We start from the raw sequence: 15,591 nt of genomic DNA, 5'->3' as shown, positions 1-15,591 counted from the left end.
GACATACTGTCTTTTGGAACCCTACCCCTTTGGTATTCAGGGTCCCTCTCTTTAATTAGATATAAATGCTTGTATACCATCCAAACGAAATGCCGTAAAAGCGCAACAATCGTTGGATAAGGAGGTAGTGAATATAATGTGCATAGATATACGAGATGAATGCACAGATTACCCAAAAAGAGCATATGTCTTTAGCTAACGCTAAAAGGGTTGTCTGTTGTAATTTGACAGCGATTAAGTTGAGTGTTAGCGAAAGACATTTGAGTTTTGCCGTTATCTTAGCATTCAATGGCATCCATTTTGAATTTGTGGCGGCCATTTTATCTGCCACGTGTTACCTCGTGTTGACCATGTGTGTTGTCCTACCTTTCTGCCTATGGCCTTTGAATCTGCCCGGCAACAAGCTATAAATAGCATCTCTGTCCTTGCTGCTGACTGTTAGGGTCCACATCTGTTATTCGTTAGCCATAGATTGGAATGTGTTAGCGAGACCCCAAGACTGTTAACTCCTCCCACTGATAGATTGTGCTTCTCGATATTACCTTGTATGGACATAAAATGTGCTCTTAAGCTTTGTACCGCCTTCTTTTGAGCCCCTGTGTGGGTATAAATAAGCCTTCTGTCCGGTAGCCCTTTGTGCTACTTCTCACAGTGCCGAAGGGTACTGTCCGAACTTTAGCACCACCTCATGAGGTGTAATAAATTCTATGTTTTGTATTTCCAGTTTCCGTGCCAACTTTTCTTTTGGGTCTGAGAACTCTGCCCGCAGAAGGGCGAACCCCTTGCACTAGCGGGCCTGGCTGAGGCCTGCACGACAAATGGGCTTGCAATGGCCAACACCAACACATCCCTCTGTATATCACGTGTGCAATGCATTGAGGCAGGAAGCTTCATACGCCTGCCTTCCGCAGTAAACAGTCACAGCTCTTGTCAGTGTACATCATCAGATTCTCTCAAAAAGTCCATTTATTAATTCATTGTACAATTCCAATTTTGCTACATCAAATTTCAGGTTGGCAAAATAAATGTATATATATATTTGATTTTCCATTAGCTTTAATGTGTTTGAAAATATATATATACAAGATTTAAAGTACTAAGTCCAACTATTTTGTTTTAGCTGGCACATCCATTTTTGTTTTCTGACTCTGCTTGTATGTACAGTGTCATGTCTTCACTGGAGGTATGCCTGTCTTCGTGATCTTCACCCATACTTGTGAATTAGGCAGCACATTCTGTGTGTGACGTCAAAATGATGGAAATCCCATTGTCATTGTAGTGAATGATGAAAAGCTTGCTTTCTGGGAAGACTTGTTCCAACAGTACTATTCAAAATCATATTACTTCTTACCCGGCGTAAACAAATTTAATGCATGCTACGCTTCGCATATACCAAAATTGAGTGGAAATGTGAGTAATTCAAGAATGCATTTGCCCCTAGGAGTGTTGTAGTGGAGGGTGTCTGCCTCAGTCACAACGGTTTTGTTATCCTCAGATGTAACAATGTTATTGTGAATCAGCACTGCCACTATCACCCACTGCCAAATCTGCAATAGTGTTAACATAACCCACTTGTCCATTCCACACTTTTAAAAGAATTTGGTTTCAAATTACTGTGTACTAAACAGGTGCATATCCATCGTCTACCCAATCACTCTTCTAACGCAGGAAAGTGGTGAATACCGCGTCCACCATTGACATTAATAGACACTATGGGGTCGATTAGGATGGCGGACGGACTTGCGTCCGTCCGCCACCCCTGAGTAGGAGGGACCGTCCGCATGGGCAGCGGCGGTCCCTCCATGGCAATTAAGATGTGACCGCCATCCTGGCGCTCACATCCTGTATGTTTTACATTGCGGCGGGTGCTGCTTGAAGCAGCACCCGCCGCAATGTAAAAAATGAAAGCAGTGCATTTGCATGCACAAAGCGGCAGGCACCGCGCGGTGCCTGCCGCTTCGTGCACGCAAAGGCAGGGGGGTACCATAGGTACCCCCCATGTGCACCCCCCATGCAACCTTCACCCAGGGGGCCCGCAACGGGCCCCCAAAGTGAATGTCCGTATGCTTTTCCACGGCGGAAAAGCCGCCGCGGAAAAGCATTACTTTCCCTACATCCTAATATGGCTGGCGGTGTCTGATAGACACCGCCAGCCATGTTAGTGCTTTTCCGCCGTGGTCGCCTTCCGACCGCGGCGGAAAAGTGGAGGACAGATTGTGAGACCCACCAGCCATCCTAATTTGGCGGTGGGTCTTTCAGGCCTCCTCGGCGGATTTCCCGCATCCTCCGGGCCGGCGGTGGCTTCCGCCGGCCCGGAGTATGCGGGAAATTCGCCATCATAATGACCCCCTTAATACGGCAGCCAGTACATCCACCCCTGTTCGGTGGTGGTCCCTCATTCTAAATAAGGCTCTATGTTGTGAACGTTTGGTTTAGATAGGTACAATATGTTTTTGTATTAAAAAAAAAGAATTATAACACAATTGTAAATGTTGTGGAGCCACCATGGTTTACATGACAATCCTTGACAGAAAGTCCAAGGTTGGAGATAGCACTGGATAAGATGGCCTACATTGGGTGGATGCTCCAACCCTACTTCAATTGGATCCACCATGGGAACATTTTCAGAAGCTGCACTGTCTAGTATTTAATTTCCCACTCTCCATAAATGAGGCGAGGACACCAAGAGGAGACTTTCTCTTTTACTGGGCAAGTGACCCGTAACCACCTACCTCTGAGGTCCCTCATCAGCTATGACATGTTAAATATGTGTATTATACTGTGTAATTAAAGGCATTTCACAGAGGTATTTTGCGAATGTGAATGAAGAATTGTGCAATCCAGTCTACATACCTCTGCACCTTTTTCTCCTTGCTCTCCTTTCACAGCATCGCCCTTTTGAGATACAAAAAAATTATGGTTAAACAATATATAGCTACTACAAGCATATAACAGGTAGCAAAGGTTCAGTGTTGTTCGTCTGTTTGCTTTTATGTTTTTTGTAAAGCATAAAAGAATTGTCAAAAGACAACTTGAAAGTAGAAGACATTCTGTAAACACACACATAGAATAAAGGTGACACTTATGTCATTTTTATAGAAACTCAAATATAAGGGTTGTACATTGGATTGGAAAATATTTCTTTCTACAAGGGTTTCTTCTTACAGAGGATCCTAGAGCCAATTAAGCACATCCTATTTATACCAGGTTAGTTTTCATCCCATGTTCTCCTTGCAAAATATATTTATGTGTACAAGTACGTTTGTGGCTTTTATAGTACGAACTTAGGGGCTCATTAGGATGGCGGGCGGACCTGAGTTCGCCAGCCATCCCTGTGGTGTTTGGACCGGCCACCAGACATGTGGCAGTCCTGCACCATGAATAAGGATGTGACCGCCACCATGGCGGTCGCATTCTGCACTTTAACATTGCAGCGGGTGCTGCTGACAGAAGCACCCGATGCAATGTTAAAATCGCATGTCTGGCATTTCACTGCACCACATGGTAGGAACCACACAGTGCCTGCCACTTGGTGCAGTGAAATGTAGGGGGGTACCATATGTACCCCCCATATGCACCTCACCTCCCCCAGACACAAGGGGTGCCAGCAACGGGCCACTATAACCCGATCCCCGCCAGCCTTTCCATGGCGGCAGGCCTTTCATTTCCCATATCCCATATCCTAATATGGCGGACGGTGCCTGCTAGGCACCGCCACCATATTAGTGGCCCTGCTCCGCCCGCCAGGCAATCGTTACGAGTGTCACCGGCGGAAAAGTGGCAAATGGACTTTGCGTCCGCCGCAATACCCACCACCATCCTAATATCGCAGTGGGTAAATCTCATTGTGATGGCGGAACGATCGCCACTGCCGGGGCTGCGGTGGCGATCATTTCGCCATTCTAATGAGCCCCTTAGTCTAAAAGCAACCAAAAGATTTACAAGGAGCAAAGTACAAGGAAGAAGAACTGCAGGCAGACTGGTACAGTTGAGGGGCAGCGGAGACATGAGTAACTTAAAGTATGGAACGTGATGGCAGCGGTGCTGGCAACAGGTCAATGAGTAATCAGTTGATCTTCATTGCTGAGAGCCAACCTTGAACTTTGCTGTGGCTGTCTGTCACAGGCTATGAGCACATATTATTTTTGTATGGGGTTTATCTTGAGGCACACCATTGCCAACCAAGCTTACGTTTAGATGGTCAATGTCATGCTCAGCAGAGACTTTCAGCTGTCATTCACATACTGATTGATAGTGACACTCTTATCAGCCAGCAACATTCCCAGAAGCCCCATTTTGAGGGTGAAGATCATTGGTGAGAGGAAGAGCATAGGGGAACACCGGAGAACTCGCAAATGGGCTCACCCCTACAGTAAGTAACCTGAAGGAATTTGGATCCACTCATCAAGTAGGACAAGACAATTGCAGGACAGCACTGAAACCCAGTCTAATTGCAAGTGTTTTGAGTAGGACTTTATGTTTGATGGAGTAGACGAAAAACGATGACAATACCGTATGATACAGGACTTACCACTGTCAGTTTTCTGAAGTGCTTCAATTACTTGAACAGATTCTAATTCCATGCTACATTGTGGCCTGAAGGCAGTTTAGTAGTCAAATATGAAGGTGTTGGAGTTGATTTTGTCATACGATTGGTTAGCAACAGATTTGTTATGATGCTTGTCAAGAATGGTAGGTGAGGGACTGGATGATAGTAAGCAAGGCCTTAAGCATTCAGGTTTTGCTTTTGTAATAGGGGCAGGATCTGTCAAGATTTATGAGAGTCTAGGAATATCTTTTGGATGAAGAATGCATTGATGATGCTGAGTAGTGGTGTGCAAGCCCATCAGTATAAACAAGGGGAACATCTTGTCTTCAGAATAGGTGGCCCTAAAAGAGCAGAGGAGTCTTATTAGGTAATTGAAGGCTAGGGGATTGAAGGCTTTCAACTTAGGAATGCTGTCCAGAGGAATCATGATGTTTTTCTCTGGAGCTGCCTTGCCTTGTGCTTTCACATTTTATGTGTTTCTTGTCCTTGTAAAGCTGTTGACTTCTGTTTGCTTTGCACTTTTTTTGGAGTGTTGACATGTAGGGACAGTCACAAAGTGATTGATACAAACAAAATATATGCTGATTTATTTTCTTTAAGGAATTGATGGTGATTTTTGCTTAGTAGGAAGCTTTTTCCTCTAGGATGGTGTTTATGTAGGCTGTGTAGAGGTTGCTCAGAGTCATTAGGTCTTCTTGCTGGTGTGAATATCACTGTTTATTTTCTTGTCTTAAAATGGTATATTTTCTGTCAATGAGCTCTTCATAAAGTATTATGAGGCAACCCTGAACCCTGGGAGATTGGATCATTGAAGTGAAATGAAAACAATGGTTCCCTGCGGAGAAAGTTTCCAGCCTAAACATCCCAAACAAAATAATTCAAATTCGGAATAAATCCGTATGAATTAAAGAGATAATTTAATTCAATGTAACAGCTCTACACTTGATTTAATTATAATTAACTGCATTTGTATGTTTTGAACTTATCTTGTGTCTTGTATATATTTGTATAGCAGAACCCTTCTGGTCCCTGAAGGACTCTGTAGGAAAGATGTAAGAGTTCAGGTGTGTCTAGATGTGGTTAAATAAAGTTGGTGCAACACAAAAAGATGAGGGACGGAATGATGGACGGAATGTTGAACATTGTCAAATATTCACCACCAGTCACAGATCTGGGTTTAATCCATCTTTATTTTGCTCAACATGCCACCCCAATTCAGACATAGCCATGTGCAAATCAGTCTTGACCCTGTGCCTCATGGGAACAGTCCAGATCGAACTTCCAGGCCATGTCTTCTCTGGACCAGAATCACGCATCCTAGGACCGGTTTCGGGCTTTCAGCCCTCATCAGCTAGGATAGCTTGACTCCAGTGGCGTACTGAGTACGGGACCCACGTCCGGGCATAGCCTTCCCACTTAGGGTGAAAATGCAACACAAAAAGATGATGGACGGAATGTTGTACATTGTCAAACATTCACCCCCAGTCACAGATCTGGGTTTAATCCATTGTTATTTTGCTCACCACGCCACCCCAGTTCAGACATAGCCACATGCAAATCAGTCTTGACCCTGTGCCTCATGGGAACAGTCCAGACCGAACTGCCAGGCCATATCTTCTCTGGTCCAGAATCAAGCATCCTAGGACCGGTTTCGGGATTTCAGCCCTCATCTGCCAGGATAGCATGACTCCAGTGGCGTAGTGAGCACGGGACACACGTCTAGGCATTCCCTTTCCACTTAGGGTGAAAATACAACACAGAAAGATGATGGACGGAATGTTGAACAGTTGGTAACATATTGCGAATCAATTAACGGTTGCACTTTGAAGAATAAATATGTGCGCCACAGAGCTCCATATGTGGCAAAGTCATTTCTATGCTACCAGGCCGTTGAGGACGCAATGTCCACCTTATGTCCATCATCAATTGGTTGTTCCAGTGGTATGGTAATGTGATCTTTGTTTCTCAGTGAGGCTCCACTTTGTTTCTTTGTGAGGCTCCACTTGTTTGTAGTGTTTCCCTGCCACAAGCAGGGTTTAGGCATAGTGATTTTTCTATGTCTATTGTAATCCACCGACCTAGACCTTTCCAAATATTTTTATTGTAATTAAGTTTCCTGGCTTTTAATGTTTGCATTTAAATTCACTCTATTTTTGCAGTATTTCAATTGTTATTGGTAAACTCCTTCTATGCACACCCGTAGCTCCTATATTTAGAAAGCTGGTGCATGTACTGTCCACACAGCAGTGCAGTTTGTAGCGTGGCAGCAGTAGTGCAGGGTTTTTTTTTTACTCTCCACTGTAAGTCATGATTTTGCCATTTTTTTAACTTTCGAGGTTATGCAGTTGGGTCTTCTATTTTTCTTCTTCAGAACTCAGTAGCCCACAGCACAGATCCTCAGACAAAGCTTTTTCTAAACTGAGGGTGTCTTCCCAGGCGATAAGAATCTTTAAAGCTTTTGATCAGCTCTTCCTTCTCATTGTCTTTGTCACACGCGGCTTTAAAAAACAAACGTGATAAGTCATCACTGTCTATATTTGATATATTTTATTAGGAAACTATCATAGATGGTTGCGTATCTCTGAATAGTGATGCCTTAATAGGTTGTTACTTAAATTTGAGCTTAAGCAGTAAACAAGTTTTCTTTACGGACATGACATTTAGACCTCTGTTTTGTCTTCCGTAAGTAAGTATTGAAGATCCCAGTTTTTGACTGGCTTTACCCAGTGTTAGTGAGTTCTTTTATTTGGCACACCCATGGATAAATCTGTAGTATTCTTTGGGCTATCAAACTTGGCACTTACTCTCAAGCTTTTGTTCTACGCACATTCATGTCCCAATTTGTTCAGGTGATATTTGACCAAATGAGTTTGCATCCTTTGCATATTCAGCAATACATCTTGATTTATACTCTACATCATGGGTATATCCCCTAACTGGTATGCTTTTTAGGTCTCGCCTGGTGAAAGCAGCGCATGCGCTGCTCTCGCCATGGAGAGGACCTTTTGGAATCAATTCTCCCTGTGGGCTTACTTCCACGCGTCTGCATGGACAAAGATGGCTGCTCTCGCCATCTGTCCAAAGCAGACAGCATGCGCGTGTCGGTCGGGACTGTCGACAGTCCCACGCCATTTTGTTGTCATATCTTGAGTCTTCCCGTTGCACATGCGCGCTCGCATGGCGGCGTGCTTTTAATTAGCATGGCCTTAGCGCGATCGCTTTTACTTCCGCACGTTCGTGCTTGTTATGGTGTTGTAGTTCAAGTCAGATGATAGGAATAGGACCGCAGTAGCCCCACCTATTCATTTGCATGCTGCGCGATGACATCATGTGCGGTCAGCTGGTGAATGTTTACAGCTGAGGGGAGCAGAGAGTGCAGCGAGCGGAGCATCGAGGGCACTGACTCAGGCTGGCAGCAGAGAAGCAACGTCTGCTGCGACGGGCAGGTAGGGACCGTGTGGTGCCTGGCAAAGAGGAGACTGTGGAAAATTACACGATACTCTGTGGGACAAACCACAGATCTGTGAAGACCCCGCGCATGCGCAGCATTCCTTCAGCTTAGCCTCCCCTCATCTTTCCATGACAGCCCCCCTTTTGCTTTTGTTCTGGTACCGCCCTGTGTAATATGGCCCGTCCAACCGACGAAATGCTTGTCTTCGGACTCAAAGGCACAATCAAAATAGAAGAAGGACGCATGCTGTAGTTAGTAGCTAGGTAGACACTTTCATGAAAAGGGAGGATGAAAGTAACAGCAACTTGAAGTTGACCAATTGAAGCATCTGTAGATTGACAGCTTCTGTGGAATTCCAGCAACTTGGAGTAGACCCCTAGGAGCATCAGTAGATTGACAGCTTCCGCGGAATTGCAACTCTTTTGGAAAAGACAAAAAAAAATCTAAGACTGTTTTGTTAACTGCTTGGACTAATGTAGCTATGCAGTAGCTCTATGTAGTGCATGGCAGTTGTAATCAGTCCTGATGTAGTACGATGCCTACAACTCACCCTCATTTGTCGGTTTGACACCAGCAATATTTCTCCTTTAAGGTCAACCTTTGTGCAATATCAACCATCAAAAATTAATTCCCTGATCACTCTAATGGGATCGTACTCTTAAACATTTTGCCTCTTGCTCATTCGTGAGCCACATGTTGATAGCTGTAGGTCACACTTCACATAAGGGGCATGTTGTTTGGTTTTTCCCTTATAACTTTAGGCCCACCTGCCACACAACCAAAGTGCGGTTGGCCAAGACTCTTTGGAGATTGCTTGAGAACAACCGAGAGGGCGATGGAGGTCTACATCCAGAGAATTGAATTTTCCATTAACTTTCATTGAGTTGGAGAAGTTTTTAATAGGGAGACAGCTAAATTATCATTTGTAGCAAGCAGGTAAAAACAAAATGTACATGTTGCACCTTATTGATTCATACCATATTTTCAGATGTGACACTCAATGTGGTCATTTGGCATCTATGCACTTCAAACCATGACTTTTTAAGCCTACCGAAAATACTGACTGTCCTTCTCCCTAGAGCCAAACTCTTGAGGTCATAGACTCAATTGTGAATAGACATGGAACTACTGTGAACATTGTGATGAGCCCTCAGCTTTAGATATGCATCTTGGGGTTGGTCCATTTTGTCCAAGACATTCCCAAACTAGGGTTTCTCCAGATCTGAACTCAATTAGCTCGCAATCATAAGCCCATTTGTTTGTCTTCCCAATGTTATTCAGACATTGGCTGAATTCACCAAGACCTAAACTGTTATTTCATCCAACTGTGCAAACAACCCAGCATTTGTAACCTGTGCATGGTCAGTGATATTTTTTCATCTCTGGTCTGCCGCTCTTGCTGCTTTGAGTTTGACCTGATGAAAGCTTTCTGTCAGCAGCGAACAGCACCGATATAATTTTGGAGAACCAATAACTTATAGTTTAAGTGGTAGAATAGACAACATAGCAAGGCTTGAGTGAGGGGATGGAATGAATCATGGAAAATGTTGGCAGTGTCACTGGGATCAGGGAATAACATGCCTCGATGGTACCCACTTTGTATTGAAGCAAAGAGACCTTGCTCTAGTCTATCTTCCAGTGTGATAGCATGGTTGTCTAAAATGGGCATTTCTTCAAAGTGCACCAAAGTAGAAAAAGGGAGGATGTACATTCTCCAAAGAAAAGTTTGTAGAGGACCCATACGCAGGTATACATTCAATTCCGAGAGGTCATAGTGACAAAACAACTTTGCTGCTCTGAGGAACCACCAGCCACATAGGTGGACCTAAAATGAAAGCCTATATGAATCTCTCAGCTATAGACCTATAGCTGCAAATATAGCTGGTATAAGTCGTCTTTCATAAACAGAAATTTAGAGTGATCACTTCTAGGAGCCCTTCACCATAAAGAACTGTTTCAATTGTGCCCAGGCACTCAAAGCCATATACATACCTGCCAACTTACAAAGTATTTTCACAGTGAGACGAGGGGTCGGGCCTGGTGCCCATAGCTTAGAAGCACTCTGTCCCTAACCACGTCCCCCCACCGCCTAAAAAAAACCTCAATTGAGGCTGTCGCTGATGTCCTGAGGGGTTTTCACACATTTTATGGAAATCAGCTGCTTATCACCACAATAAACGAGCTGGTAATCCTCTGTTTACAGTGGTTTCCAGAATATTTTCCTTGCCACCATGTTTTTTTGGCTCTCCACTGGGTGACCATGTGAAGCGAGCCGAAGTCATGTGACGCACTGCAGCACCGTGAGTTTGCAGGTCTCCCAAATTTGTTGTTTATCTATGATGACCCCTCCTAATAGCCCAACATCTAGAACTATAAAGCCTGTCCATAAAATTTATCATACATAGTTAGATTTGTGTTTTGTAAAGTGTGCTGATATTCAAGAGGGCATCATAGTGCAAAAAATAACCAATTTCGGGGCTAGATTAGGGACTTGGAGAGTAAGCAGCCATGTTTGTTCAAATGGGTGTTTAATAGGTTTGGGGCGCTCATATAGCCATTTCATCCAAGCTTTACTCAAGAGGCAACGCAAACATTTTTAGACAAAGCAATACAATATATAGTATGAATAACAGAGAAGACTTATTTTCTTGACTTCATGGGTTTATACCATGTTTGTGTAACCTCTTCAGAGCTTTAGCCAACACGTGTTTCGTCGTTTTGGGGGAACAGCCCCTAGGACTTCATCAGGGCTATCTGATACAGGAATTCTCTGCAGTCAGTCCTCAGTACTATATATTTAAGTCTTCCAGTTTTCTGTTTTTTACAGATTTTTGCAAATAAATACAGACAGAAAACAATGTTTTCCCAGTCTGTATTTATATTTAAAAGTGGAAAAATACTGAAAATTGTGCTTTTTGCAAGACTCTCCATGGTGTCTTTCGTGACTTCCAGTCAACAGCTGAGCAGATGGACAGCACAGAGAGTTAAAAAACAGGATGCGGTTTCCTTAAATAAAGGCATTTGTTAACCTATATTTGTAGTATAACGCTAATATTGACCTGTGAGTGTGGTGTTTTGTTATACGTGGCTATTTAATTTGCTAAAATGTAACAGACATCCATGTATGTGTGCACTATCAAGAGTTAAACGTTTAACAGCTCCATTTCTTCTCAAAACACAAAATAAATATGGATAAATACCAATAAGAAGGCCAAAAAATAAATATGAATATATACAGACAGAAGTGTTAAAAAAATAAATACAATAAAACCAGGAGCTCACTATATATTGTACTGATTATGTCGAATATTTTTGCACGTGCCTATTGGTTGTAGTTAAAGCAGCAATATTTTCAGGTTTTTTTTCCAAAAAGATTGATGAGATTCTGTGATTCGCAGATCACTCCAGTGTTTTGCAACCAGATAGCAGAGCACTCACCAATACTCTAGCGTGAGAAGCATGGGATTGTGATTAGATTGGAGCTTGAGAGTGAACAGAGCAAGGAAGGTGATTGCGTTGAGTCTTCTCTCCAACATTTATTATTCCAGAGTTTGCAGGGTTTTTAGTGGATCACACATAGAGATTTAAAAATCAAACTCTTTCCATTTGGAAGCCAGTGAAGACTAGGTAGATGAAATACCACTGATGGCCATTTTGAAAGTTTCAGAAGTACCCAGGTTGCCGTATTCTGAATGACCTGCAGTAGATTAGGAATATAGTGAGAAAGACCGAGGTAAAGATAGTTGGCATAATCCAGTCTTGAGGTGATCAAAGACTGCACTACTGTTTCTGTTTCCGGCAGAAATGGCATTAAGTGGAATTACATTCCTATGAGTTCTGACTTAGTAAGACTAAAAAGAATACCCCAGCATTTTTCAGCACTAGAAATAGGACTACACTTCAGTTCTTAGCCATCTTTGACTGTCAAATAGTTGACTGTCAAAATATATATATTGTAGTATCAAATATTGCATACTCTGATCTTCATTAACAGTTGTTAGGAGCTCTCGCACAGAGATCTCCAAGCAACAACAAGCATTGGCATAGCCAATAGGTCTCACCTTTGGGACCTTATAAGTGTTTAGCCATGCAACACTTGATGTTGTTGCACCAAGGATATTGTGCTGGATAACTAAACACTTATAAGGTCCCAAAGGCGAGAACTATTGGCTAAAACAATGCTTGTTTTAATTGATGCTGCAGTACATGTGCCCCCAGTAGGATTAGGGTAGATGCTAATAAGCTTGGCTTTCCTTTTTATTGCAGGCCGCTACCATTGTCATTTTGTCCAGATGATGATCCTGATGAATCTGCTTTAAACATGGCCCAAAACATTGACAATTAAAGTAGTGTACTGATATGATTGAGCATGATAACCACTATGTACTCGCCGTTGGAGTCTTGCCAAAATGACTCTATTCTATCAGCCCCTAGATAACAATGTGCATATCAACTGTGTTTGAATATAATTTTTGTAAAGCACCAATGCACATCTTCCTCACTGATGTTACTTTTCACTTTCACTGAGTTGAATTTGGAGCACCTGCATTGTAATTTGATACATTGAATTAAATTATCTGTTTAGATCATACAGATTGACTTTGCATTTGAATTATTTTGCCTAGGAGGTTTAGGTTTGAAACGTCTCCCGCAGGGATCCATTGTTTTGCTTTGTAGTCCATGAGCTCCTGAAAGTATCCTAAAGCAGCAGACTTGTCCTTCATGAAGTAGAGTTTGTGAATTGCCATCATCTGAGAGGATGAGTGATTTTGGCAAGATTACACAATCCTGATCCTTTTTTAATTTATTAGTGGTATACGACACCATCACATGGGTAATTCTCAAGTATCACCTACAAGTCATTGGTAAGGTAGAGTCTGCTTTTGATTGATTTCGTTCAAACCGAGAGTTAATCCTGTGGTATGCCCCAGGGCACCTTGCAGTGAGCGAGCCTTTTTACCACAAACATCAAGCCTCTGGTGCATCTAAACCACACCTATACCTTTCACTTTTTTATGTACAACAGCCTCTTTGGGAGTGATGGTTTGAAAGATCCAACAATATGGTGGAGGTCCAGGTCTGGATAGGTAACCACAGGCATACATTAACTCAGTTAAGACTGAAGCAATGGAGGCAAGTGGCAGCAAGGACCCAAGGGAACTGACTGTCTGGATACAGGAACTTGGTGTTTGCCCTTAAGCCTGGACATGTTGTTAATATTCTGGGCTTCAAGTTAGGTTACATTTATATGATGGGCTCATGATTTTAACAATTACGTCAGCTTGGTTTCTATCAGGTGAGCCAGCTTCACAGTATTCTTTCCCCCAAATCCAGAATGTCACAGGTCATGTCCCAGACTGGACCCGTACAATATGATAAGCTTCAACATGCAGTATTCCTTGCTTTCACTTTTTTAAGTTAAAAGAAATAGTACTAAAATGCATCAAGAACTTTCATGTTACAGAGGAGAACTTTTATCACAGTTCATCAATATTGTTGAGCCATATGTAGAATTTGGGAAACTTAACATAATTCTATGACACACAAGCTGTGCAAAAGTGAAGTTGGAATACTTTACATTCAATTATGCTGTTGAAAATGTTAGGTACACAGCCATCAACATACTCTATTCAAAGTGATCTGGTATATAAACCTTTGTTTACTGTGGTTATCTCAGGAATGGTACCCAACAAAGTACTGAGCAGTGGTATGCCTGTGCACCAGGTGCAGTCTGTCTGGCTCGAGTGCCGGGAGATATCTGTTCCCACAACTGGCAGGGCTTTTTCTGGTGATAATGGTGTATATAAGTTTGTGCGGGGAATTCAAGAATTCGTTCTTCTGACCTCGGGTGTTGAATGTGATCTGCTTGTCTCAAGTGAATTCAATGACTATGGGCATACTTCTACATAACTCAGAAAGGATTTGCGACATTTCTGTCTCCTGCCTTTTTGTGGTGGTTCTGTGTGAATGCTGACAATTTGACTTCTAATCCTGTGAGTTTGATTCCTGAAACTCCTTTTCATGTTTTATCAACTGGGTTAAAGCCGTTTCAGCTTAATAGTTCTATAACATCTTCCCAACTCAAAATGGCTACGATCACTTCCTGTGATCTATCTTCCAATCTTTCGACCGCTGTTCATTTCAGTGTCTTTTAGATGTGATTCGATTCGTTGCAACGTTCCTTTCATGTTGAATGCTCACTCTGGAACCTCTTAACACTTCTTGTTTTGTCTGCTAAATCTGAGGGGCTGCAGGACAGAAGGAAGAATGCAACGGACGAATGAACTAGTTGGAAAGGGAGGGAAAATGAACAAATTAAGAAAAACAAGGGATATGGGAAAAGAAGCAGGAAGGGAGGGAGAGGTGTTAGAAAGAAGAAAATGAAAGAAGTAAGAGAGGAAGTGATGAAGTGAGGAAAAAAGGAGAAACAGAAGGAAGGGTTGAGTGGAGTAAGGAAGGATGGTAAACGTTTACCCTGAAACCTTTACAACTCAGGGAATCACAACGCGGTTGTTATAATGACCGCGTTGAGATTCTGCATACCATTACTCCGTGAGTCAGAACAACGACTTGCGAAAGGGGCGGAGGTGTTAGATTTAAAATCCAACACCTTCCCTAGTGTCCGCACAGACTGGAGTTGGAATAGTAAATTATACTATTCCAACATCCAGCGCACCCCTTCCGCAAGACGTTGTTCCGACTTGCAGAGTAATGGTATGAGGAATCACAATGCGGTCGTTGTAACGACCGCGTTGTGATTCCCTGCGGGGGAAAGCCAGCAGAATAACGTCATAGATTCAGGAAGGACGGATGGAAGAAGGGATGAGGGGCTAAAAGAAATAAGGAATGAAGGGCGAAAGGAAGGACGCGAGAAAAGAAGGATGTACGCTAGGAAGGAGGATATATATATATATATATCCAAACAGCAAAGTTGCCCAATATAGAGAAGCCTCTCAGGTAGGTTTCAAATAGTGTTTTTATTCGGAGCAAGCTTACAGAGCGCTGGGCAGGAGTCATCACCTGACAGTACAAAGATGCCTGATGCGTTTCGTGCAAGAAGCGCACTTCTTCAGAGGCAAAAATAGTTTGTTACTGCTCGTCATCATGTCTTTTTAACTGCTACTTCATGCTTTGAGGGCGTTGACTCACCTCGAGCATTCTGGAAACAGTAGTTCGCTATTGTCAGCTCCAGTGAGTTCGTTTGCAGTAGCGAAATGGATCCAAATATTAAAACCACAGTGGGCTGCGAGGACTTCCCAACACAGCGTCCTGCAATGTGTCACTTCTCCACACGACCTTCCTCCCTTTCGAGTGCTGCCTCCCTAGACGCTGCATGGGTCCATATAGCAATGGCCGGGCTTCTCCCCGACCTGGGCTGGCCGGTCAAATCCAAACAACAAAGTTGCCCAATATAGAGAAGCCTCTCAGGTATCTTTCAAATAGTGTTTTTATTCGGAGCAAGCTTACAGAGCGCTGGGCAGGAGTCTTCACCTGACAGTACAAAGATGCCTGACGCGTTTCGTGCACGAAGCGCACTTCTTCAGAGGCAAAAATAATTGGTTACTGCTCGTCATCATGTCTTTTTAACTGC

General features: G+C 43.0%; 1 protein-coding gene across 1 annotated transcript in view; it reads right to left on the bottom strand.

The window, feature by feature from the left end:
- COL28A1 (collagen type XXVIII alpha 1 chain) overlaps window positions 1-15,591 on the bottom strand; it is a 689,953-nt gene that overhangs the window by 513,903 nt on the left and 160,459 nt on the right. Inside the window, exon 7 of the mRNA XM_086941924.1 lies at window positions 2,854-2,895. Coding sequence (XP_086798050.1) covers window positions 2,854-2,895 — 42 coding nt within the window. The remainder of the gene's footprint in view (window positions 1-2,853; window positions 2,896-15,591) is intronic.

The sequence above is a fragment of the Lissotriton vulgaris genome, chromosome 10 (genome assembly GCF_964263255.1).
Source record: "Lissotriton vulgaris chromosome 10, aLisVul1.2, whole genome shotgun sequence".
Taxonomy (NCBI): domain Eukaryota; kingdom Metazoa; phylum Chordata; class Amphibia; order Caudata; family Salamandridae; genus Lissotriton; species Lissotriton vulgaris.
Note: the sequence above shows the minus strand (reverse complement) of the source record. Positions and strands in the feature narration are given on the sequence as shown.